We start from the raw sequence: 24,856 nt of genomic DNA, 5'->3' as shown, positions 1-24,856 counted from the left end.
TGTACACTTCTCTGGAAAGTACTAATTCTTGATATTCTCTGTGTGTTTTTACCTTTCCCACATACCTGATCTGCACGTGAGCCTTTTATGTAGCATTCTTCATTAAAATATTGACTGGTTACTGAGTTTCCACCAAATATACTTAGGTTCCTTTGGATTGGAGATGGATAGGCCTAGTAGCAGAGAGTCCAATTTAGGGATTAGTGCAAGAAGGAGAGAGGAGGAGGTTTTGAACACCAAGGCAGTCAGGTTGTTGAGTGGGCGTGGAGACGAAAGGTAATCGACCTCCAGAAACCTGGGTTCCTGACCTGTGCCGACCGCACCAGGATGGAAGTGCAAGAAATTGAAACGGACCAGGAAGTGCGCTCGAGGGGGAAAGTTAGAGAATTCCCTTTTGAATGTGTTGGTTTTGAGGTACCTACAAGACATCCGGAATCCTGGTTGTGTAGTGGGTTATATGTTGGGCTCCTAACCACAAAGCTGCTCTGGGGGCGAAAAAATGAGGCAGCCTACCCCTGTATAAATGTATAGCCTCTCGAGCCTTAGGCAGCAGTTCTAACCCGACTTGGAGGGTCATGCGAGTGGGAATTGACTTGCTGTTAGTACCTTCAGGTTTTGAGAGGCACGACGACGCTTTGGCTATTAAGTGTCTGCAGTTCTTTAGTGAGAGCTGAGCTGTGTGTGTTCACCGTGGACTCGGAGGTGAAGTAGCAGGCTAAGACCTGATTGTCAGCAAGGGAGAGCCAGGTGCAGGGCAAGGTCTAAGAATGAAAGGAGTGGCCCACCTGGCGAGATGCTAGCGAGGTCGCCACGAGGCCGAGATGCTAGCGAGGTCGCCACGAGGCCGAGATGCTAGCGAGGTCGCCACGAGGCCGAGATGCTAGCGAGGTCGCCACGAGGCCGAGATGCTAGCGAGGTCGCCACGAGGCCGAGATGCTAGCGAGGTCGCCACGAGGCCGAGATGCTAGCGAGGTCGCCACGAGGCCGAGATGCTAGCGAGGTCGCCACGAGGCCGAGATGCTAGCGAGGTCGCCACGAGGCCGAGATGCTAGCGAGGTCGCCACGAGGCCGAGATGCTAGCGAGGTCGCCACGAGGCCGAGATGCTAGCGAGGTCGCCACGAGGCCGAGATGCTAGCGAGGTCGCCACGAGGCCGAGATGCTAGCGAGGTCGCCACGAGGCCGAGATGCTAGCGAGGTCGCCACGAGGCCGAGATGCTAGCGAGGTCGCCACGAGGCCGAGATGCTAGCGAGGTCGCCACGAGGCCGAGATGCTAGCGAGGTCGCCACGAGGCCGAGATGCTAGCGAGGTCGCCACGAGGCCGAGATGCTAGCGAGGTCGCCACGAGGCCGAGATGCTAGCGAGGTCGCCACGAGGCCGAGATGCTAGCGAGGTCGCCACGAGGCTTGAGAGGCTTCAGCCCGAAGGAGGAAGCGGCTGATAGGAGTAAGAGTAGTTGCAGGATTGTAGGTGAATGGGCAAAGACCAAGCAATGAATAGGACCGAGCAATGAATAGGACTAAAAATGGGCCCTAAATGTGGACAAGTTTAACTGAGAAGATAGGAGAGAAAGTTAGCAGGAGAAGAGCCCACGGCTGCCAAGATGGATGCGAAAGTGGCCGGAGGTGTTAGCGGATCAGGAATGAGACCCAGAGTTAGAGTGCTGGTGTGGAGGGAGACTGCTTTGACTAGTGAGTGGGAAGGGTGAGTGTCGATACTCTGAGGATTTTGTTGCTGGAAATTGATGGAATTGCTTGATCTCTGTGTTTATCCATTAAAGCAGCACGTTTGATCATTTGCTGAGAATTAACTCGTGTGTATGCGTGGGGCAGCGCTGAAATTCCTTCTGACAAGGGAAACAAGGAGAGATTACGTTGAGTCCATATGAGTTCTGTCCTTCCTATGGCAAGCTGACTTCTTGGTAGCCAAAGCCTGGGTATGGATGGGTTCAGGGGAAAGCAAGTGGTTGTATTAATTCAAGGTTGGATTTTGCTTAAGAGTCACAAGGGAAGGAACCAAGGGTGTTCCGGATAATTGCAAGGGGGAATGGTTTGAAGTCATGGACTTGCTGGCCTGAGTTGAAGGGATGTAATGAGCAGAGGGAGCTAATTGGAGGAAAAGAGGTCAGAAAACTCAAGGTCCAAATTAGGGCTAAGAACCAAGAGTAATGGGAATAAAAATGTGGAAGGCCAGGTGATAAGACTTGTATGATGTGTGTGTGTGGGTGTTGATTTGGAATTTGAGGTGCAGCAGTTCCCATGACTTACAATTTCTCTGGACTGTGGTCATGGCTGGCGGCAGCATCCTTTATGAGTGGGGTGGAAGTTGCTAGGGTTGAGGTCAGGATCACCAGGAGATCAAGAGAGTGGATTGCTCGGGACGAGGAGAAAGGTGAAGACTCTAGGTTGAGAGTCTTCAGTAATGGGTGGTGGATGGCAACAGTAGAGGAATAGCCAAGACTTATTCCAGGAAGATGGCATATCCTCTTGGAGGCAACACGAAGACCTTGTGGCTCCCTCATTGCAGGGATGTGGGGAGGAGAAAGCAGGGAAGCCATGTGTGAGCTAGGGAGGGGCCGGAAGGAATGTTGTATGAAGATGTGGAGAGTTCCCGTGGAATGGAGGGGTTCTGGCAGCCTGGTGTGAAATGGTTGAGGGAGGGGGCGTCCTGTAGAAGGTGAGCAGCAGGATGCTAGTGTCCTGAGGACCCGGCACAAGCAGTGGTGCGATCTGGTAATACCTGCCCCTTCCCTCTACCGATTCCACCCCCACCCCACACACACCAGGTAGATGGGGCCACTCGGGCATCTCACAAGTCTGCTGGGTGAATTTTGCTAAACCCAGGGCTCTTGGCACCTGTACTTAACGTTCTATTTAGTTTAGAAGGTTTCTTGGCACTGGATGAATTTCTCTTTAGGAAATACTTAGCTTTTCTCTGAGAAAATTCTTATCCATACCCCTTTGTTTTGGAAAAATGATATCAAATAGCATCTCATTAGGGAAGAGAATTCTTCGGATTCATCAAATATTTGTATTCTACAAAATCAATGAAACGAAAGCCCAGTGGAGTGTGGCACAAACAAGGGTGGTGGTGGTGTGAGTTCTTGTCTTAACACCACGCATGGGTCCAGTTTCCTTTCTTGTTTTTTTAAATAGGAGGAGGGAGGTAGAGAGGTCCTTGCAATTTCGTGGTTTCTTTGGCCCCATTGTAGCCGGCATTTGTTCAGAGCAGGTGAGTTGCTGTAGTTTGTCACCAGGAGTTTTGGAAAGTTAGGAGGAGAGGGGAGACTCAGATGCAGGCGCACCCTCCTGCATCTCGCCCTTGGCTGGTGGAGATGCACCAAGGGAACTGCTGTCGTGCAGATGCAGGTGCTTCCCCGTCTTCCCGAGAGAGTGCGAGGGAATGGGCCACTAGCCCACACGTCTACCCCAGTGCGTGGTCACCTCCAGTGCTAGGAAGTCCGATGGTTCATAGTTGAATAGCCGATTGTCAGAACATAACAAACAACAGCAAACACCCAACCAGATGCAGGCAAGTCCAGCTGAGCCTGTGTTTTCAGGGCTGTGGACTGCGGTGGTGGGGCAGCCAATCGCCAGGCCTTTCTTTCAAGACTGAGTCACCAGCCTTTAAGGGAGGCTCTCTTTTCAGGTGTCTGGGATTTTATATTTCTAATGTGTTTCATTTCCTCTGTCTGCAGCTTACTGCAGGATATACATCTTAAACATCAAAGCACTGCTAAGTGGTGGCATAGTGGTGAGCTGTTGGGCTGCTAACCGCAAGGTCAGCAGTTCAAACCACTGGCTGCTCTGTGGGAGAAAGATGAGGCTTTTCTATTCTTGTAAAGAGTTACGGTCTCGTGAATCCACAGGGCAGTCCTGCCTGTCCTACAGGGTTGCTGTGAGTTGGAATCTACCCAGCCATGTCATTGAGTTTGGTTTTGGTTTAAGTATTAAATAATAAATAAAAGATTAAATTTTCGGATAATTTATTGTTTTGAATTTGTTCTTATTAGATGATATTTTGTGGGTAGAATGTGACTTAATATTAGGAAGAGGGCCTGATTATGCACAGGTGAGGATACAGATTTTGGTACTTCCAATTTTGTTTTGTTTTTTATGACTTGTCACAAAAAATATTTGTCTCATTTTAAAATGTTACGCCTCATGCCATTATAAAATGTTTGTCTTCCTCCACTCCACGCTTGATAGGGTGTCTGTATCAAACGGTTTCTAACCCACTCTACTTGTAATTCTGAAGTTGTAAGTGCTGGGTTTTTCTTTTCCAGCGTATATCTGTCAGTGTCCATTTTGCCTTTCTGTGGCCACGTCATGTCTTTTGGAGGTGTTTTTAACGAGTAGGTTCAGCATTCTGCTTATGTCTGTGACGAAATATTGGGGCTTTGGGTACTCTGGTTCTGCTTTCATTTAAATGTGTTTTGTGATTATTACTGACGCCTTCATTTTTCAGTTTTTCACTTGTTTAATAAATAAGGGTCTAAGATAATATCCTAATTGCTGAAGTGTGCCACGACCATGTAAAGAATGAGGTAGGGAACGTCTAAGGAAAGAATGAAATGCATTATGGCCAAGGATCATGACCGTCTTGATTAGGGATCCTTTCTGTAGTGTGACTGAGTGGCAGAGAGGGGAGGAATGGATTCACAGATGTTATGGTGTGAACTTTGAGTGATCAAGCCCCGAAGGGCAGGGAGGCAGAGTCGCACACAACAGAGCATCAATTTGTGGAGTGGCCTTGGGTAACTCTAAGCAAAGAACCCACCGTCACGACAGAGGGGTCAGGCCCATCTTTCTGGCCAGGAGGTTCGCTTTATAACTGAAGGGCCAGCCAGTGTGAAAGAGGAGTTAATGATAGAGTCGATGTTGAATTATCTACGATTGGCATTAAGCAGAATTTTTAAAATGCTATCATTTACAAGTGTTTGTTAATTGCTAATTCACTATGTTTGGAAGTATCTTCAAACTTAAAGAAGAGTTGCAAAAATAAAAATTGATACAAAGAAGTAGCCCTTCTTTTGATTAACCTGCTAACACTGATCTCATTCTCTTAAAATTGTATTTACTTCTCTAGCTAATTATTGATGTATAAAAACCAACCTCGCTGCCATCGACTTTATTCCGATGCGTAGATCCTATAGAACAGGTGAGAACCGTCCCTGGGAGTTTCTGAGACTCTTAACTTCCCAGACTAAAAGTCTGGTCTTTGACCCATGGAGTGGTGGTGGTTTCGAACTGCTGACCTTGTAGTTAGCAGCCCCGCATGTAACCACTCCTCCACCAGGGCTCCATGGATATATAAATACATCCTCTCCCCACCCCCAACTCATTATTAAAATAGAACTAATCTCTTACATAAATTCACATTGATAAAATAATTTATTCTAATCTGCCATCCATACTCCCATTTTTATTGGCTGGCTTAATCACATTCTGTTCCATATTTTCTCCCTCTAGTACACAGCTTCCCAAATCACTTTTCAGAAAATATTGGCACCCACCTGGCAATGAAAAGCTTTCTACTAGAGCCCTTACTCTAGGACAGCTGTTCTCACCTGTGAGTCAGACCCCGTGGGGGGGAGGGGTCGAGTGACCTGTTCACAGGGGCCGCCCGATTCCTCACAGTACAAAAGGACAGTGATGTGGTTGCAGTGAAGATCATGTTGTGGTTGGGGGTCACCACACAGGAGCTGCATGAAAGGGTCGTGGCATGAGGAAGTGGAGAGCCACTGGTCTCGGTTGAAGTGAGGGCATCTGCTTTTGCAGCCTGGCTCGTTCGGTTTTATTCTGGGCCTGACATTAACCTTTCTGAAGTGTTTCTTGGTGATTAGATTGAACGTGGAGATTCATAGCGGAGATGATATGTAGATATTGGCCTTTGTGGTGTGTTACCCTAGGGTGTCATTTGGTCAAGGTGGTTTCCTGCTAACTCATGGAGCCTTCTCTCAGACTCCACTCCTTTGCAGTCAGTGAACAAACATCCTGCTCTCCATCCAAATTCCCTGCAGGTGTGGGATCTACTGAGGAGTCTTACTTGACCCAGTCTTGACCACAAGGGCTATAAAATGATTTTTTTAATGTTCGGATACTTGTACAGCACCAATTGACACTCATTTTATTTATATATACATGGATTTATTATCAGTATTGTATATCTTCCTAGTTTACACTCCTGTGATCTTCTGTATGTTCAACATCAGAACTAGGGTCACATTCCATTGCTGCCATGTGGAAACTATGGGGGGGGTTGCTACCTGTTTATGCTGGTGTGCTAGGCCATTGATACAGAATGGAATTAGCAGGAGTTAATGCCTTCTTGAACCATTGAGGTCTTAAAATGGTAGTAATTAGTTGTTTGGTTTGCTATTACTGCATAGAATATTTTCAGCTCATAATCAGTGTAGATCATCTTACTAACCTATTGGAACTATTGATGAATAAAGTATAAGCCAATTGCATAAGTTCATTATTTATTCATTATACCCAAACGATGTGATATACCAGGATTAAATTGTAGTGTAGCACTAGGGCCACAATAAAGAACTCCCTTAAAAGAGCCTATCTATATAGGTGTAAAGAATTACAAATTCTGTCACATATATACTTAAATTGGTTAATGATTAAAAACTTTTCTTTTGCTGACATATATGAGTTAAGGAATTTTGCTTGTATTAATTTAAGAAATGACCTATATAAAAGCCTCTTAGCTTTCTGACATAAAGCATTATAGACTATTGGTATTTTTAGTTAGCATATTTAGAATACTTTGATAGTATTATATCAGACTTTGATTAAGATGGTAGTAAGCATTTACCTAGTAAAGTAAAAGGAAGTTAACAAAACCCACTGCCTTCTAGTTGATTCAAATTGCTAGTGCCCTATAAGACAGAACTACCCTTTGTGTACCGCCCTTTCAGGTTTCTGAGAGGTCAACTCTTCACAGATTCAGATTGCCTCATCTTTTTCCTACTGGGCAACCGGTGGCTTTGAATCAGTGACCTTGTGGTTAGCACTCTAATATGTAAACCCACTATGCCACTTAATATGTAAACCCATTATGCCACCTGGGCTCCTTAGCTCCCTAAGGTCAGACAACAGTCTCAGGGAAGAGTGACTGGAGCGTGGACCTCTGTCTGGGTGCTGGCTGCAGGCTGGAAGCCTGCCGTAGACGGGGTGTTGGTGCCATCTAGGGTTGGAGAAAGGAACCTGTGTACAGCCAGGACGATGGCAGGGTGCGCCAGATTTAGTGATTTGTGGATATTTCATACTAATAAGTGATAACTTTTTTAATGATTCTGTAGTTTGACCCTTTGATCTGGGTTAAGCATTGATGCCACTGATTTACAAAAGCACTATGGTATGAAACTCTTAAACCTCTGTACTTTAATGGACATTTCCATGAAAGGTCTCATTTAGTAATGTTTGAATTCTGAATATTTAAAAATCATTTTATTAGGGGCTCATACAACTCTTATCACAATCCATACGTACATCAATTGTGTCAAGCACACTTGTACATTCATTGCCCTTATCATTCTCAAAACATTTGCTTTCCACTTAAGCCCCTGGCATCAGGTCCTCATTTTTCCCTTCCCTCCTCCCCGCTCCCCTCCCTCATGAACCCTTGATAATTTACAAATTATTATATTTCATAGCTTGCCCTGTCGGACGTCTCCCTTCACCCACTTTTCTGTTGTCCGTCCCCCAGGGAGGAGGTCATATGTAGATCCTTGTAATTGATTCCCCCTTTCCAACCTACCCCCTCTACTCTCCCAGTATTGTCACTCACACCACTGTTTCTGAAGGGATCATCCACCCTGGATTCCCTGTTTCCAGTTCCTATCTGTACCAGTGTACATCCTCTGGTCTAGCCAGATTTGTAATGTAGAATTGGGATTATGATAGTGGGGGAGGAGGAAGCATTAAGGAAATAGAGGAAAGTTGTGTCAGCATCCATCTTACCCTGACTGGCTCGTCTCCTCCCCCAGACCCTTCTGTAAAGAGATGTCCAGTCCAGTGGCCTACAAATGGGCTTTGGACCACTCCACACTCCCCCCACCCCCCTACCCCCTCGTCATTCACCATAATAAGATTTTTTTGTTCTGATGATGCCTGATATCTGATCCCTTCGACACCTCGTGATCGTATAGTCTGGTGTGCTTCTTCCATGTGGGCTTTGTTGCTTCTGAGCTAGATGGCTGCTTGTTTATCTTCAAGCCTTTAAAACCCCAGATGTTATATATTTTGATAGCCGGGCACCATCAGCTTTCTTTATCATATTTGCTTATGCACCCGCTTTGTCTTCAGCGATCGTATCAGGGAGGTGAGCACACGATATGATTTTTTGTTCTTTAATGCCTGATAACTGATCTCTTCGTCACCCTGCGATTACACAGGCTGGTATGCTTCTTCCATGTGGACTTTGTTGCTTCTGAGCTAGATGGCCACTTGTTTACCTTCAATCTTTTAGCACCCCAGACGCTGTTATCTTTTGATAGCCAGGCACCATCAGCTTTCTTCACCATGTTTGCTTATTCACCCGCTTTGTATTCAGTGGTTGTGTCGGGAAGGTGAGATCATAGAACACCAATTTAATAGAAGAATGTATTCTTGCATTGAGGGAGTACGTTAGTGGGGCCCAGTGAATGTTCTTCTGCTATCTTAATGCTAAACCTTAAATAAATGCACATAGGTCTATTTCCCCGTCATATATAGATATATATTTGCATATGTGCATACCTTTATTTAGATCTCTGTAAATGCCCTTTGCCTCCTAGCTCTTTCCTCTAGTTCCTTTGACTTTCCTCTTGTCCCACTGTCATGCTCAATCTTTATTGGGGTTTCAGTAATTCCTCTTGGTTACATTACCCTTGATCATGCCCTACCAGGCCTCCTACACCTCCAAATGACCTATTTGGATCACTTGCTCCCTTGTCCCTGGGTTTGTTAACACCACTACCTTTCCCCCCACCTCCCTCTCTCCCATGTCCCCTGGAATTGTCGGTCCCGTCGTTTTCTCCTCCAGATTATTCATCCAGCCTATTTTATTTAGACAGACCTGCGGAGATGCACAAAAACAAGACAGAGCAAAACCAAGCAACAATATACAACAAAACAACAAACCAATGACAAAACAAAACACAACAAGAAAGAAAAGCTTGTAGTCAGAGTGTTTTCCAGTCTAGTCTAGTGGAGCACCACGCCCTGGCCCCAAAGTCCACCTTCAGCATTCCCTGGGGACCTCGCCGCTCCATTCCCTTGCTGTTCTCTTGTACCCCATTAGTGTTTTGCCTCGGTGTGGCTGAATTCTGAATTTTAAAATGCTTTGAAATCTTTGGAATGCCTATATGTTTTGTTTCTGCTATAAGAAACTACTGTTATTTAGTTCTCATTGAAAAGCATCTTTTCAATATTCTACCCTATGAACTTTAATACTCATTTGTAGCAGCGTATGTCAAGTTAATTGTTGATGCAATTTGAGATGTTAATTCTTTTAAAAATCAGTGTTATCACATTTCTAGGTTCACACCTTTCTCCATTCATCTGAGGTCAGCGCTGTAGTTAGGAAGCGCTGCAGTTTAGTCCATAGAGAGCAGTGTAGTAAAGCACATGATGGGCCTTGTTAATTGTGCGGTCGTTTTCAGAAATGGGATGTATGTTTAATTTTCTTTGTTTAGATCAGAGTACTGATGTTTTAAAGCGAGTTAGTGTGGCTATAACTGTTATTAAAATTTCTCTGGGATTGTAAGACATATAAACAAAAGCAATAGCTATTAATAGTATATACAGCCCCCGACTTAGAGAGTCACACTTTTATTCCAAATTGGTTCGCTTTTCCACTGTATTTTCCTTTCAAATGCAAAGATGGTAAAGCAAAGCAAAACAGAAAGTTGTCTTTCTTCGATTCAGAAATCCAGGCAAGGGAATCGTTGGAAAATGGAATGACAGGTTGAGAGGGGGCAGAGCAGATTTCGACACGCTTATTCCAGAATAACTCTGTCTACTTGAAATCCATCCTGACTTTTAGTTACTAGCCCGCACCTTCTCTCTCTCTCTCTCTCTCTCTCTCTCTCTCTCTCTCTCTCAGGGACATTAATTTTAGTGGAAATGGATTTAATATTTCCCCACTGTTGAGATATATGCACTGAGGAAATAATTAATGACTGTTGATTGGAGAGGTGAAGAAGTAGGTATATAGGTAATTTTACTCTTTGGAAAGGAATTGGGGCATTTGTGGGGAGTTTTTGTCATTGTTGTATGTCATACCTATGGAGTGAGTCTGCAAACAGGGACACTGAAGAATGTGAAGGGTCGAAGTATGGGTTTTGAACGGTTTATATCTGATTTGGAGTTTAGAAAAGGTAAAATCACTACCCCCACCCCCAGATTTCAGAGTTCAGAAGATATTTTTATTTACTGATGACATTGATAGCTAAGGGGGCTCTGTGGCCCCTTCTTCGGCAGTGTCTGTAGTATTTGCTTTTAAAGGCAAGTAAATTTCTCCCATAAATAAAACACCTTTTAAGAAGCTGGAGATTTGCTCTGTATGAAAATTGCCCTCACAAGAATTTTTAATTCTTAAAACGGTGTTCAGCATTTGAAGGAAAACAAGGTCAGCAAAGATAGTACTTTTAAGATGTGTGTTCTTCATTTCACTGCTCACCTGGATTTCATATGGAACCCAACCTGCCCCTGCCATCCAGCCATCGCTGGCCCTTCCAAGGAATGTGAAATAGCCCCTGCAGCTGTGTGCACGGATCTCCTTAGCATAGCATTTTGTGTATATGTATGGGGAGTGCTTCTGGTGAGAAAGGTGTATTAATTATTGGCCCGAGTCGCTTTTTGTATGTGAGCTTCGGTTCGTCTTGCAAAGCCTCATCTTGTGGTTTGATGGCTTTCTTTATCATAGTATTTGTAAGAGAACGGCAGCACTTAGAAGAGAGCCAGAACTTGTATCGTAACAGAATGGCCGGTGCTTACATGTTGCCCTCTTATGCCAGAGAGCGAGCTAACTCATTTCATGTGCACATAGACAATATGGCTTTAGAGTTTTAGCACATTTGTCTATGTCAGAGTTTAAGTAATTTCTGCTTAACCAAAAGTGAATTGCTTAGCCTTTACCCAACTTAACTATAGTTCCCAGATTTCCTGAGAGAGAATTAAAATGGCAATTGATTTCCCTGACGTGGTTTCCCTCCTACACTTGGTAGCGTGAATTGCAAAGACGCTGGAGAGGACAGGTCGCTGGAGAGGACAGGTCGGGCGGTTGCTGGGTCAGATAGAGAGGGAGCTGTGCAGCCGAAGGTGGGGTCAGTGCTCGGCTGTTGGTGATCCGAACCCCCCAGCCTCAGTGCAGGGAAAGCATCTGCTCCTGTAGAGCAGATTGTCCGATAGGATCACTGTCAGTCAGGACTCTGGGGGAGAAGGATTCCTGGTGGCTCAAGGATGAAGCACTCAGCTGCCGACGGAGAGGCTCGCAGTTTGAACCACCCCCGCAGGCTCTGGTCCTGTGGTGATCAGCACTTAGAAAATGCCGTGGGGGAATTCTGGCCGGGGTTCGAAATGGAATCACGGCAGACAGCCATGGAAGGTTCTAGGAGTTCTTGTGGTGCATTGCTTAAGCACTTGGCTGCCCTGGGGGGCGGGGATGTGGAGTCTGCTCCCACGGAGGGCAGAGCCTTGGAACAGCTCTGTGGATTTGGGATCAACGTGACGGCACCAAAGACAGGATAAGGTAGACCCGAGGGCACCTGCTTGGGCCTTTCAACGACGGGCATTGATTATGTGGTGTGCCTAGGTGAGTGGGTGTGTTTTGATGGCCACTCACCGAGGATTTTTGTTCTTCATGTTTAAACTGGGGTACCATACAAGACGAGAGTGCTATAAATACTAACAGCTCCACCCCATCTCAAGAAGTCTTCTCATTTATTAGAGTCGTGATCTTCGATGTGAAGGTAGTCTTTGGGTACTTGGAGTGTTACTTTGTAAGGGTCCAGTTTTTGTGGGGTCTCGGTTTTAAGGGATTTACTACTAGGAACCCTGTCACAGAGTTGGAGTGCTCTCTCCGTAGTCTAGAATTTCAAACGGCTGCCCGGAGAGGCCCAGGCAGTTCAGGCATGGTATGTGGCTGGCTCTCAAGTATCAGGTTATGCAAGGATCTGATGAATCAGTTGGAAATTAAACATTAGCTCTTCAGCTGAGCATATTGGACTGTTAAAATTCCTTTGCTCAACTTATGCTTGGCGTTGAGGAGGCGGGCAGGGAAGAGATGAGTCACCGGCTCCCAAGCCACTTCAGTCTTTCTCAGCCCACACAGTGTTCTACCAGGTTCCAGAAAATAGTCTCCCTGTTTGAGTCTAGCTGTGCAGTCTTTTAAAAGAGTGTGTTTTTATATGCACACTAAGTGTACTGGTTTTAGTCATGTCAGATTTTACAAGATTTTGATTGAGTAGCTGCTGTGGAACATTTATAAAGGCAGTTTTTTGCATTGGAAAAGCTGAAGAAAATGCTTTAGAAATGATGCTGTACAAAGAGGTTTCTGTTGGTGGTTATCAGTAAAATGTTAGTTTGCTCTTAGATTATTTTCCAAAAGCAAATGATATAATTAGCCCATGAACACTTCTCCTTAAGCTGAGCACCTGTTAATAGAACTTGCATTGGTGTCTGATTAAATGTGTATTGAAAGATTCAGTTAGGACAGGTGATGACTTAGACCGTGTGTGTGTGTGGTTGTTGGGCGTGGGTTTTGTAATGGTGAAAAAGGAAAAAGCATTGCAGGAAAACGGTGGGATTGCTGGCATTGAACAGGCTTTCTTTTCGGTTTCCTTTTTTTGTGTGTGTGGCGTAAGCTTATCGTCTGCAAAACACTTGTAATTTGACTTAGTGGTCCTCCTCACCTACCCCATAAGGGTGCAAGATGCTGAATGCGCTCTGCCTTAATAACCTGAAAGGGAAAGAGGGAAGAGACTGCACTTCCCAGGCTTGAAATGTAAACTGTTGCCCCTCTTTGGATCAGTCCGCTCTTTACCTCATCAAGTAACCCTGGTTGTAGAGTTGTGAGTGAAACAGGAAACCAACAGCATAATCAACCGTCTGTCAGAAATGTGCATGGATTTAAGGGCATTACTGATAGATTCAGTGGTGGCTCTTTGAGAGAACAGCCCTCCCCTGTAGCCTGCCTCTCCCCTGCAAATGCAGCCCCACGTGGGGTAAGCCACAGCACAGGACTCGAACAGTCAACAGCTAGAGGGAGCCCGAAGTGCCCGAGGATTAGTAGCCTAGTTACGGGTTGCACTGCGTCAGCCTCCACACCCAGAAGGGAAGGCGTCAGGTGACTCCAGCCCTGCTGCAGTTGTGCTGCGGCGACTGCAGGCTTCCAGCTAGCGAGGACATGGATCTTGCTGCTCTCCGGGAGTAGATTGTTGAGTTATAACCTCTGTTGGTATGCATAATTGATCATTGCGGCTGGAGGGCAGATCCCGACAAGAGATGGACGGTCAGAAGAAAAACTGGAAGGATAAGGGTACATCTATTTTTAATTTCTTCTGCTTTTCAGTCTGCGATCAGTAATGCCTTTCTGTGAATTGCTTTGCAGTTGAGCTCTCTTTGGGTGAAAATGTAGCCTGTTGGCTGGAGGCACAGTGCTGGTGTAGCTATTCGTGTGTGTGTGTGTGTGTGTGTGTGTGTGTGTGTGTGTGTGTGTGTGTACACGGATGGGGCAGAGCCTGCTGGTCTGCTTGCCCTTTGAGTGGCCTCATCTCCGGCCCTGTGGCTTCTGGTAGTTCTCCAGTTGTCAACACTTTAAGCAGCATAGTTCTAAGAGGTTGCATTTAGTTGATCTCGTTGACGTTATAAATCTCCATGGCGGTTTATGTATTTTGACATGCTTTCTCTATTTAAAAACAAAGGTGACTTGTAGTTGAAATTCTATCCAAAGGTTTGTAGGCAGCAAGGTACTGCCTTTTGCAATAAGCTTATTTTCTCCTTGGGAAATCTGACTCAAACCTTTAAAATTATTACAAAATTCCTCTGAAATAATTTTATTGGGGGCTCGTACAACTCTTACCTTTTTAAGATGATATTTTCATATCTCTCGAAGTCGTTGTGTTGTGTGCAAGTCTATATTTAAACCGTAACCTTTGTCCTTGTAATCATAACCAGTGATCTTATCTCCCGCTTCCCCCTTAGAAGCCCAGGCCGTCTCAGGCCCCAGTGGGTCATTGTGTAAGAATTTAAGCCGGCAAGCAATAGGATGTTGACGGCGATGACTTTTTAAGAACATTTTAATTTTAACAGTAATGTGTGCCATTGTGAAAGGAGGGAGGCTGTCCATCCAATGGCGATTACTTCCAAGTGTTTTAAACACTATTAAAGCTGTTTCTGACTAATTGTGGTAGATATTCCACCCAAGGTTTTTTCCCCTCTTGTCTTGATACATTGAAGCTTTATAGTTTTGTCTAAATGTTATTTCCTTTCAGAGCAGGCTTGTTAGCCATGTGAAACTAATCACAACATTGCCTCACATTCTTTTGAACAATCATTCAATAGAGAAACGTGGGAAGATTAAGAGATTAAGATTCAGTTCATATTGAGGTATTGGAAAGATTTTATCGTTACAATTTCAGGCTCAGAATAATTGAGATTGTACCAGTACGGTGTACCAGTACGGTTCCTTTGCTTGTGAATTTAGTGAAGAGAGAAGGTGGTTTTTGTTTTTTTGTTTGTTTTTCATCCTCCTGGTCATTAGTGTTAGAAAGTGAAAGTTAAATTAATTAATTAATACACTTTGGTTTTTGATAGGTAAAACTGATAGTAGGAGATAACACATCTAGGTCCCCTGTCCCCCTATTTTGGTTCTAAATTAATTATTTAATAATACCTTAAGTTCTTTGAGAAATTTAAGGTTGTGTAGTGAAGTAATTTAGAGAATATGTTGAGACATGAGAAACCAAAAGTCAATATGTAGCCCATATTAGACTAGAGATTTATTAGAAACCAAATATAAAATCAAATTTACTCTTGAATGTCTCTGGGGAGCCTCACTTGGTATGTAAGTGGAATGGCCTAATATTTGGTAGAACGTGGCTTTGACTTTCCTGCTATGTAAGACTAACGTAACCTATTTTTCTGATTCACTGGAGAAGTTATGTTTTAGATTTGTTTTCAATCATTAACTGTGGGTTATAGAATAAGATTTAAGTTAGAACTCACCGAGAAGCTGAAGCTGGCATGGAATGAGATTTTCTCATTATATGGAAAACGTGGAACAGTAGAGGAAAGAACTTAATTTAGGCTCCAGATGGTGTTTTCTAAAAATAGTTCATTTGTTTCCACCTCCCCCAAGCACCATCCTTATAGCAGGGCTAGAAGCGAGAGAAATGGATTTCAGTGTTTTACAAAGACTATTTTTTAAGAGTGTTTTTCCTTGTCAAACTGCCAGGAATTTGTAAGTATATCTTCTTTATGTATTCAAGGGTTGTCTATGACTGAAGGGAATATTTGTTCCTTAGCAGAAAAACTCTTAAGACTGACTAAATCGGCACAGTATTTGATAATTGCCATGTGAAAAGCGTTGATTCAAAGTCACTAGATTTTGAAGAGTTGAAGTAACAAGGACCGGGTGTTAGAATGACAGGAGAAAGATGTAAGCTCTGAATAAGATGACAGAGACAAGGAATTGAGTTTAACGCCAAGATCAGAGTATTTATATTGGAAGATCTAGGTTCTCTCCAGTGCCTCTGCAGATGAGCAGCCTCCGGTTCTGCAGAGATTGCCCGTGCTCTGGGTGGCGGACACTTAGCTCAGTGTGTGCTGGGAAAGCCGTACGGAGTCAAGGTGAAGCTAGCACCCCTTGGCCCAGAGTAAAAGTTGACACTAAGACGTACTCCAGAACAGGGGATGGATGATTCGGGGAAAAGCTACAATACACGCACACGGTTTTATAACCAAAAAATGTGTTTGGTTATATAACTCGACATATGTTAACATATGTACAGGTAGATGTGTACAAGTATACAAGAATGCACAGAAACAAGCATTTCTGCAGGCAAATAAATGTATGAGGGACATCAACAAACTCATAGAAAAAAACTATTAAAATATAATGGAATGTTCCCATGAACTTTTTGAAGCCTCCTTGTGCGCACACATTTCTGCTGCTCATATTTTATATCTAAAATACGTAGGGCATAGTTACAGATACTTCCTGAGCGTGACCAAATGCCACATGGGATGGTGGACCGGGTTTGAAGCGCAGCACCATAGTCTGCGGGCCAACTCAGTCAGGTGGCACGGCCCCGCCCATAAAGAGTATATTCTACATCCTGCACTCACCCACCTCATCATCCCCGCCTTCTTGGCTTTGGCTTTCGTGCCAAAAGCTGGTGTCTTAAAAGCTTTTGAGCCATCTAAGATCTGGGAGCCCATTGCCTACCTGAGACCAGAAGAACTAGATGGTGTCCAGCCATCAGTACCTCCATTCTGACTGAGGATACAGCTGATGGTCCTGGATAGAATGGGGGGAAATTCCAATGGAAAAAACAAACAGATTCATTGGTTTGGTAAGATGCAAGGACTCCCTCCTGCACCCCAGGACCCTGGGGTGTCCTTCAGACCCAGGACTCAAAGCACTCACTGTGGTCCCCCTGTCAGTCAAATGACAGGAGTGGTCCCTAAACTAAGCACTGTCTCTGAGTGCTGCACCCCTGTGAGTACATCTCATCGAAACCTGATTGCCACATTGACCGTAGAGCTGGGCCGGCAAACTGGCTCTACACCATGTGCTGCTCTCAGGACATTACATACATCTGGCTCTGAAGTAAAATTGAGAAAATGCATGGTGATGTTCATTTCTTTGTAAAAACATCTTTGTGGTGCTTGGATAACTTTAAATTGTTTTGAGGGACACAATTGACTCTTCCCTCAGGTGTGCCGACCCCTTCCGTAGACCAAAGACGAGAAAGCAGCTAGATTCATGGACACGAGAAGGCTGACAACCTGGCGAAAATGTGACCAGTGTCGCGGAATCACACACGCAGACATTGTTAGCTGTTTGCTGTGTCCACGTTCACCAGCAACGCACCCAGAGAAGCGATTGGTTTCCCCCTTTCAAGTGCACATTGAAGAGTTCCGAATCTGAATGCACAAGGGTGGGGTCCCAGATCTGGGTACCTGATGTTACTCGTGTTCAAGTCGAGGAAATTTGGGAAACACTGGCCAAAGCTTTTTTAGCCAGGTTCTGGTCCTGTTTTGATTTGTACTAGAATAAGAAATTCATCCTGTCCCGCTCCTCGTTTGCAGTTTGCTGGTTTTCCTGCAGTGAGAAGGTTCTCAGGTTTTATAATGAGATGCCCTGGCCAGATCGCGGAAGGCATGAGACTTGCCGTTTGGAAGTGTGAAAACAGAAAGTGGTCCCATTTCCAAGGTCAGCTCAGAGGAGGAAGAACCAAGAGGCAGACCAGCTCAGATGGTTGTCATCAGGCCCAGATTTAAAGCAAGAGAGCTTGAACTTGGCCTGAAATAGGAAGGACAAGGAAGGTTTTGAGAGACTGACTCTAGGAAAGAATACTTGACATTTGGCATAGGTAGAGAAGGGGGGGAGGGACTCAGGGGCATGACGTTCCTGGGCAGAGTTCAATGTTGGCAGTGATAGTGTTTTGCTATCAATAGGAACAGCTAAAGCTGATAGATATGATGCCAAATTGGGAGTTGGACAACTTGGATTTCAAGTAATCGTCTTTGAGGCTTGGGGATGAGACAGGTTTAATGACAGGGAATTGGGGATGTAATGCAAAGCGAAACAATACCTGGGAGAGGTTTTCATAGAATCAGGGAAAGCCTAAAACACGTTGTGGGGCATTTATAAAACATAACATTTTACCAAATCCATGCTTGATATATAAGCTCAATCACATTGACAGTGAACATAATTCTTCTGCTCACTGAGTGTGTTCACAGTGTCTGCTTCCACTAGAATCTTAAGCTGAAGGGTGTTTGTTGGTAAGTTTATTTAGCTAATGCGTAGGAATCCGTCTCTGTTCTTGGCAGTTTTCTGAGACATGAATGATTTATTCTAACTTTTCTGTTTTTGAGTTTCAACATGGGTGAAGCTGATTTATATCGTGTGTGTTGAGAGAGATGAGTGAGTTTCATAGTTGCTAATTTTACACTACTGCTTGTGCCTTGGTGAGCTTGGTCACCTCTAAAAGAGGAAGACCATCGGCAAGATGAAGTGCACGGTGGCAGGGACCGTGGTGAGGACGGCGCAGGCCTGGGCAGGGTTTTCCTTGGGTTGTACGTGTGCCTGGGCTGCTGCGGGGCTGCACCCACCCCTCGGCCCCAGACCACAGCAGACACCCCCGTCTTGGGCCTCGGTGCTTTCTCCTTCCATCTGAGTTGGTCAGGTTAGGCGTTGGACTAGGAGAACCCCAATTTCATGAGGAAACTGTGGGAGGAAGAAATTGCTTAAGACTTTAAAATGGACAGTTAACGACAGTAAGTTCATTTCAGTTTGTTAACAAAATTCAGGTTGTGATCACAGCTAAGCTATGTCCTTATGTCGGGCAGGTCATGTCACGTCGGGCAGGTCATGTCACGTCGGGCAGGTCGTGGTATTTGGTCGTTTGAGGGGAATCTTGTTTAATCTTTTTGCCGGTTGGGTTTCAGTGCTTGTTGGACTGTTGGCTTTGTTAGCGCAGTTCACAACACAACGGTTCTTGAACGTGATCCTCACCAGCCCCGTGGAACTGCTCATTAAGTGGAAGAATGTGCAGAATAGCATGATCTCATCTGGCCAGACATTTACAGAATGGGGTAGGCATGGGTGGTGAACTTATTAATAAGAGGAGCTTGGACTCAATTCTAAGTGGTTTGTTGAATGGATATTTTCTCATTTCTGCTTTTTTCCGTCTATGACTTCATCGCTGCAGGGGCTCATTGACAGCCCTGTTCTCCCCGGTGTGTTGATCACTGTGTTGTGCGGTGTGGATTCTGACTCGCAGCGACCCTGTGTACCACAGCAGGAAGCACCACCCAGCCCTACCCCAGCCACACCGTCAGCCCATCCACCGCATCGCGGGCCTTCCCCTCTCCCGCGCGGATCCTCTCCTTCACCCTGATGACCTGTCCAAAGTACTTCCAGGGCGTAGTCTGGCTGTACTTCTCCCTGAACACATTTGCGGGTTCTTTTGGCAGTCTGTGGTACTCTGAATATTCTCTGCCAGCCAGCACCCTAATTCCAACGTATCGATTCTTCTTGGGGCTTCCTTATTCAATGTCCAGCTTTCGCGTGCAGAGGAAGTGACTGCAAATACCATCACAGTGTCAGGTGTACTTGAGAACGGGAGATAATGAAAATGACAAAACAGCACAGGGAGCCCTTTTCAATTCCAATAATGTAAGGAAAGGTCACTCTTTGTTCAAGTGTCTCGTGTTTTCAGGAGTAGCATTAAGGTTCTAGCCAGGGGGTAGGCTTAGGACTTTGGGAAGTGAACCCGAACATTGACTTAACATCATACCTTTATGTTTGGCCCATGTTTTTTAGAAATCATTTTGTTAGGGGCTCATACAGCTCTTTTCACAATCCGTACATACGTCATTTGTGTCCAGCACATTTGTACATATGTTACCATCATCATTTTCAAAACACCTGTTTTCTACTTGAGCCCATGGTATCAGCTCCTCAATTTTCCCTTCCCTCCCTGCTCCCCCTCCCCCTGAACTCTTGATAATTTATAAATATTATTGTATCATATCTTACACCATCCGACGTCTCCCTGGCCCAGTTCTCCGCTGTCCATCCTCCAGTAAGGAGGTTACATGTAGACCTTGTCATCTGTTTCCCCTTTCTCCCTCACCCTCCCTCCACCTTCCCCATATTGCCACTCTCACCACTGTTCCTGAGAGGCTCATCTGTCCTCGATTCCCCGTAGTTCCATTTCCTATCCATGCCAGTGTACATCTTCTGGTCCAGCTGGTTATGTAAGGTAGAATTGGGATCATGATAGTGGGAGGGGGGGCGGGGAAGCATTCAAGAACTATAGGAAAATTGTATGTTTTATTGTTGCTACACTGCACTCTGGTTCATCACCTCCACACAGCCCTTCTGCAAGGGAATGTCCAATTTCTCCCAGATGGGCCCTGGGTCCCCACTATGCACTCCCCCTCATTCACAATGCTATGATTTTTTTTTTTTGTCTTTGATGCCTGATACCTGATCCCTTCGATGCCTTGTGATCTCACAGGTTGGTGTGCATTTTCCATGTGGGCTTTGTTGTTTCTCAGATGGCCCCTTGTTTATCTTCCAGCCTATGGGACCCCAGATTCTACATATTTTGACAACTGGGCACCATCAGCTTTCTCACGGCACTTGCCCATGCACCGGCTTTGTCTTCGGCTTTCGTGTCGGGGTAGGCTGGTGCACTTCTTCCTTGTAGGCTTTGTTGTTTTTTAGCTAGATGGCTGCCTGATTGTCTTCAAGCCTTTAAGACCCTTGACGCTATACCATTTGATAGCCGGGCACCATCAGCTTTGTTCGCAACTTTTGCTTATGCACCCACTTTGTCCTCAGTGATCTAGTCGGGACAGGCTGGGGCCCATATATTTTAATGGGAATTTTTTTTTAAGAGATGCTTTTTGCTTAGTTATCTTGGGGGATTCCTTATAAAATTTACTGGTTTAAAAGTAATTTTTCTATCATTCCTCACCCCAACCAACTCTCTTAACTGCTTCACTACTTTCAAAATGGGGACATACACTGGACTCACAAGGGCACTTGCTCGCTGCGGCAGCCCATACACTGGGCTCACTAGGGCGTGTGCTCGCTGCGGCAGCGCATGCACTGGACTCACTAGGGCGCCCGTGCTTGCTGTGGCAGCGCATACACTGGGCTCACTAGGGCGCGCGCTCTCTGCGGCAGCGCATGCACTGGACTCACTAGGGCGCCCGTGCTTGCTGTGGCAGCGCATACACTGGGCTCACTAGGGTGCGCGCTCTGCGGCAGCACATGGACTGGACTCACTAGGGCGTGTGCTTGCTGCGGCAGCGCATACATTGGGCTCACTAGGGCGCGCGCTTGCTGCGGCAGCGCATACATTGGGCTCACTAGGGCGCGCGCTTGCTGCAACAGCGCATACACTGGGCTCACTAGGGCGCGCGCTTGCTGCAACAGCGCATACACTGGGCTCACTAGGGTGCGCGCTCTGCGGCAGCGCATGTACTGGACTCACTAGGGCGCCCGTGCTTGCTGTGGCAGCGCATACACTGGGCTCACTAGGGTGCGCGCTCTGCGGCAGCACATGCACTGGACTCACTAGGGCGTGTGCTTGCTGCGGCAGCGCATACATTGGGCTCACTAGGGCGCGCGCTCGTTGCGGCAGCGCATACACTGGGCTCACTAGGGCGCGTGCTTGCTGCAACAGCGCATACACTGGGCTCACTAGGGCGCGCGCTCTGCGGCAGCCCATACACTGGACTCACTAGGACGCGTGCTTGCTGCGGCAGCACATACACTGGACTGACTGGGGTGCTTTCAAAGAGATCTACTCAGAAAGAACACTGACTTCTGACGTGGTCTGCTGGGTCAACTCAAAATTTGTCAGCTATTTTTTAAGACTCCAAAAGTGTAATCTTTGGGAAAAACAGACCCTTTTTTCTAAACTCGGTGATGGTTTACAGAGTAGATCAGCCTGCGTTCAACAGTTCAAACACATTCTGTGTCGTGTTGTTCATTGCAATCCCTGCGGTGTGGTGTCGCACATCCATTCCTCTTGCTCCCGTCGGCCATCTGTGTTGCACTGTGGATACATTTCTAGTAACTATGCTCCTAGAGTACACTGGGATTCCTCTGTGGTGTAGACCTTTGGGTTTTGACAGACGCCTGATAGCATGTTTCCACCATTGCAGTATCATGGAGATTAGTTTCAATAAGCATTCCAATTCATGGAAGTGGAATGTCTTTCCACTTACTTAGAGTTTTTCAGTTTACATATTTTGTACTTTGTGTTAACTTTGTTTCTGATCTTGTACTCGTAACTGGGTACTCACAATAGGAGCTTTCGTATTTGCTTTTCGTTTCTTCGTTGCTGGGATATAGAAATAGAGTTGAATTTTGTTGATTGTGCTTGCTTCTTGCAACTTTGAATGCATTTATTAGTTCTAGTGGCTTTAGTTAGTGCATTCTTAGGTTTCCCTCGATACACATCCGCTTCTTCCCTTCTAATCCAGATACCTGTGATTTCTTTTTCTTGCCCTGTACGCCGACTATAATGTTGATTAGAAGTGGTATGAGAGTGCATATCCTTTTCTTTCTTCTGATTTGATAGAGGAAATTTTTAACCATTAAATATGATGTTAAGGATATGTTTATTTTGATGAGTAAGCGAATAGTTTTCTTTTTATTGCAAGTTTGTTGAGTTTTGTGTTTGTTTTTAATCACAAAGAGCGGGGGTTGGGTCTTTTCAAATGCCTCTCTTGTGACGATTGCATGGTTTTTGTTCTTTACTGTTTCATGTATGTGTTGCATTGACTGATTTTTTGTATGGTGAGCCAACCTTGCATTCCTGGAACAAATCCGATGTGGTCATGGTGTGTGATCCTTTTTATATGATGTTTGAGGCTTGCTCAGGCATGTATCATCCCAATGTGGTCATGTGACAGTGCTGGGCCTGCACTGGCTTGGCTGGAAGGGCTAATACCGGGGGTGGGTGCCCGGCCAGGTTTGCCATAATTAGGGGCCTTGCAACCTTGGGGGATGTAGACCACCAACCTGGAGAACAGCTAGACCATCCAGCCGGCATAACAAGCATTCGGAGTTTCAAACTTGTTTTTAATGTCTATTTTTTACCATAGTGATATAGCATCTATGTCAGCATGAAAAGCTGTAGGAATATGTTTCCAAAGTTTTAATAATGTCCATTACTTTTTTAAAAAATGTTTTGTGGATGGCCTTAACTCTAAAGACTGATAAAGAAAAAGAGAATAAGTTATCTATGAATAAGCCCTTTCTCCCCTTCTCCCGCCTCACTTCTAGAGGGAAATGGAAAGGATGCCTGGGGAGTGGCATCTTACTAAATAGCATTCGCCCCCCAACCCCACCCCTGGACAATAAAGGAAAGTCACTTAAGCCTTAGGAGAACTGAGGGGAGGAACCCCTAGAAACGTGGCTTTTATTAAGAGTGACAGGACTGAAAAGTTCTCCTGACGAGTTTACCTGTGGTTTCTTCTGGCTGCTCCCTCAGGTTAGAGACCAGTTCCATATAGGTGGTGGATTGCAGGGCCCTTGGGCACACCGGGGAACCCTCTAGGCTCGGGCCCCTGTCTAGTTGATCCCCACTTTGGCCCTGCGACCACGGGCTCAGGACAAACTTGGCTTTTGTTGATCCCTTACTATTAATAGGCATTATGTAATAGTGCAGCACATTTTCCCTTTGATTCTTAATGTCTATGGCATTGTTTTCATCTGCAATTAGAAGAAAGTGACTTTAGGTAATCTTAAGGCTATCTTGCTTTGTAGGAAATGTTTTATGATAACCAGCTTAGGTTATAGTTTCTTTGAGGTTTTTGTTGGTCGTTTAAACCACAGGTGTAATTTTAAAGTCACTTCTCATCAATTTCTAAATTGGTGATTATTTCTGGGTGTGTTTTTTTCCCTGGAGCAGTCACTTCCTGTGTGAAGCCCACACCTCTAGTGATTTTCCCCCAGTCACACGTTGTTTGGGACTTGAAGTCAGCTGGGCTTAAGGCGTTTAACAGTCTTGTACAGCCAAAATTACTTGGATATTCAGGTTATAGATTTGAATGAAACATGTCATGGTTTAAAAAATTGAAGTGGGTGCTGCAGATACACAACCTAGAGTAGATTTAAAACTCAGCTCATGATGATAGTGCTCCTTTAATATTCTAGGTTTGGGTGTTACCTTATCTAAGCTTTTTAATTTTGTAGGCAGAGCACATCCACATGAGCACAGTAGTGTTCTGACTGCACATGTCTGCTTTTCTGTTTCCAGTTGTCGACCTCCTCTACTGGAGAGACATCAAGAAGACTGGCGTGGTGTTTGGCGCCAGCTTGTTCCTGCTGCTCTCGCTGACGGTGTTCAGCATTGTGAGTGTGGTGGCCTACATTTCCCTGGTGCTGCTCTCATTGACCATCGGCTTTAGGATCTATAAGGGCGTGATCCAAGCCATCCAGAAGTCAGATGAAGGTCACCCATTCAGGTGAGATATGCTGGCGGCAATAGGAGGTGTCAACAGGAATGGGATGGAGACTTCAGCCTCCAGTACAGAGAGCCCTACTGGCATGCAGTTTGGGTCCTTAAAGATAACTGCAAGCAAATTTTTACTAAAAAGCTGTCTTTATCACTGAAGCATCTCAAGTACCATATGAAGTTTGGGGCTTGACATCTGTCAGGCTTAAGATGCTCAATAATCAGGAGTCAGTAAACCACAGGCCATGGGCCAAATCCTGTGACTTGCTTTATAAAGTTTTATTGGCAGCTACCAGGCCCCTATCTTTGAAGCACTTGCTTTTGAGATGTACCAGAGGCTCGTGGTGAAGACTGGGGTGTGTGCTCATTAGCCCAGCTCTTCGACCTGTTAGGAGTATTTGTTTCTTAGAATCGCGTACAATGGATATTGTCTTTGTCAACATGATCCTTTAGGACCGTGAGGGTTGTTTCCCACGTCTGTCCTGTGCTCTTAACAGCTCTCAGAAACCAGACCCTTCTCTCTCCACGAGCCTGCCTGCGTCCGCATGCTTCTCCTTCACACCCAAGTCTCTGCTCCATTTCCTTTCCTGATCCTTTACTCAAACCTTCTCCCGGCACCTCCTACTCTCAGCTGTCAGCGTCT

At 45.3% G+C, this 24,856-nt stretch overlaps 1 protein-coding gene across 3 annotated transcripts in view; it reads left to right on the top strand.

The window, feature by feature from the left end:
- RTN4 (reticulon 4) overlaps positions 1–24,856 on the top strand; it is a 51,547-nt gene that overhangs the window by 18,081 nt on the left and 8,610 nt on the right. For all 3 annotated transcript variants that reach the window (XM_075535236.1, XM_075535237.1, XM_075535238.1), the window contains one exon: positions 24,016–24,223. In XM_075535236.1, coding sequence (XP_075391351.1) covers positions 24,016–24,223 — 208 coding nt within the window. The remainder of the gene's footprint in view (positions 1–24,015; positions 24,224–24,856) is intronic.

Source organism: Tenrec ecaudatus, chromosome 17, assembly GCF_050624435.1.
Source record: "Tenrec ecaudatus isolate mTenEca1 chromosome 17, mTenEca1.hap1, whole genome shotgun sequence".
Taxonomy (NCBI): Eukaryota; Metazoa; Chordata; class Mammalia; order Afrosoricida; family Tenrecidae; genus Tenrec; species Tenrec ecaudatus.
Note: the sequence above shows the minus strand (reverse complement) of the source record. Positions and strands in the feature narration are given on the sequence as shown.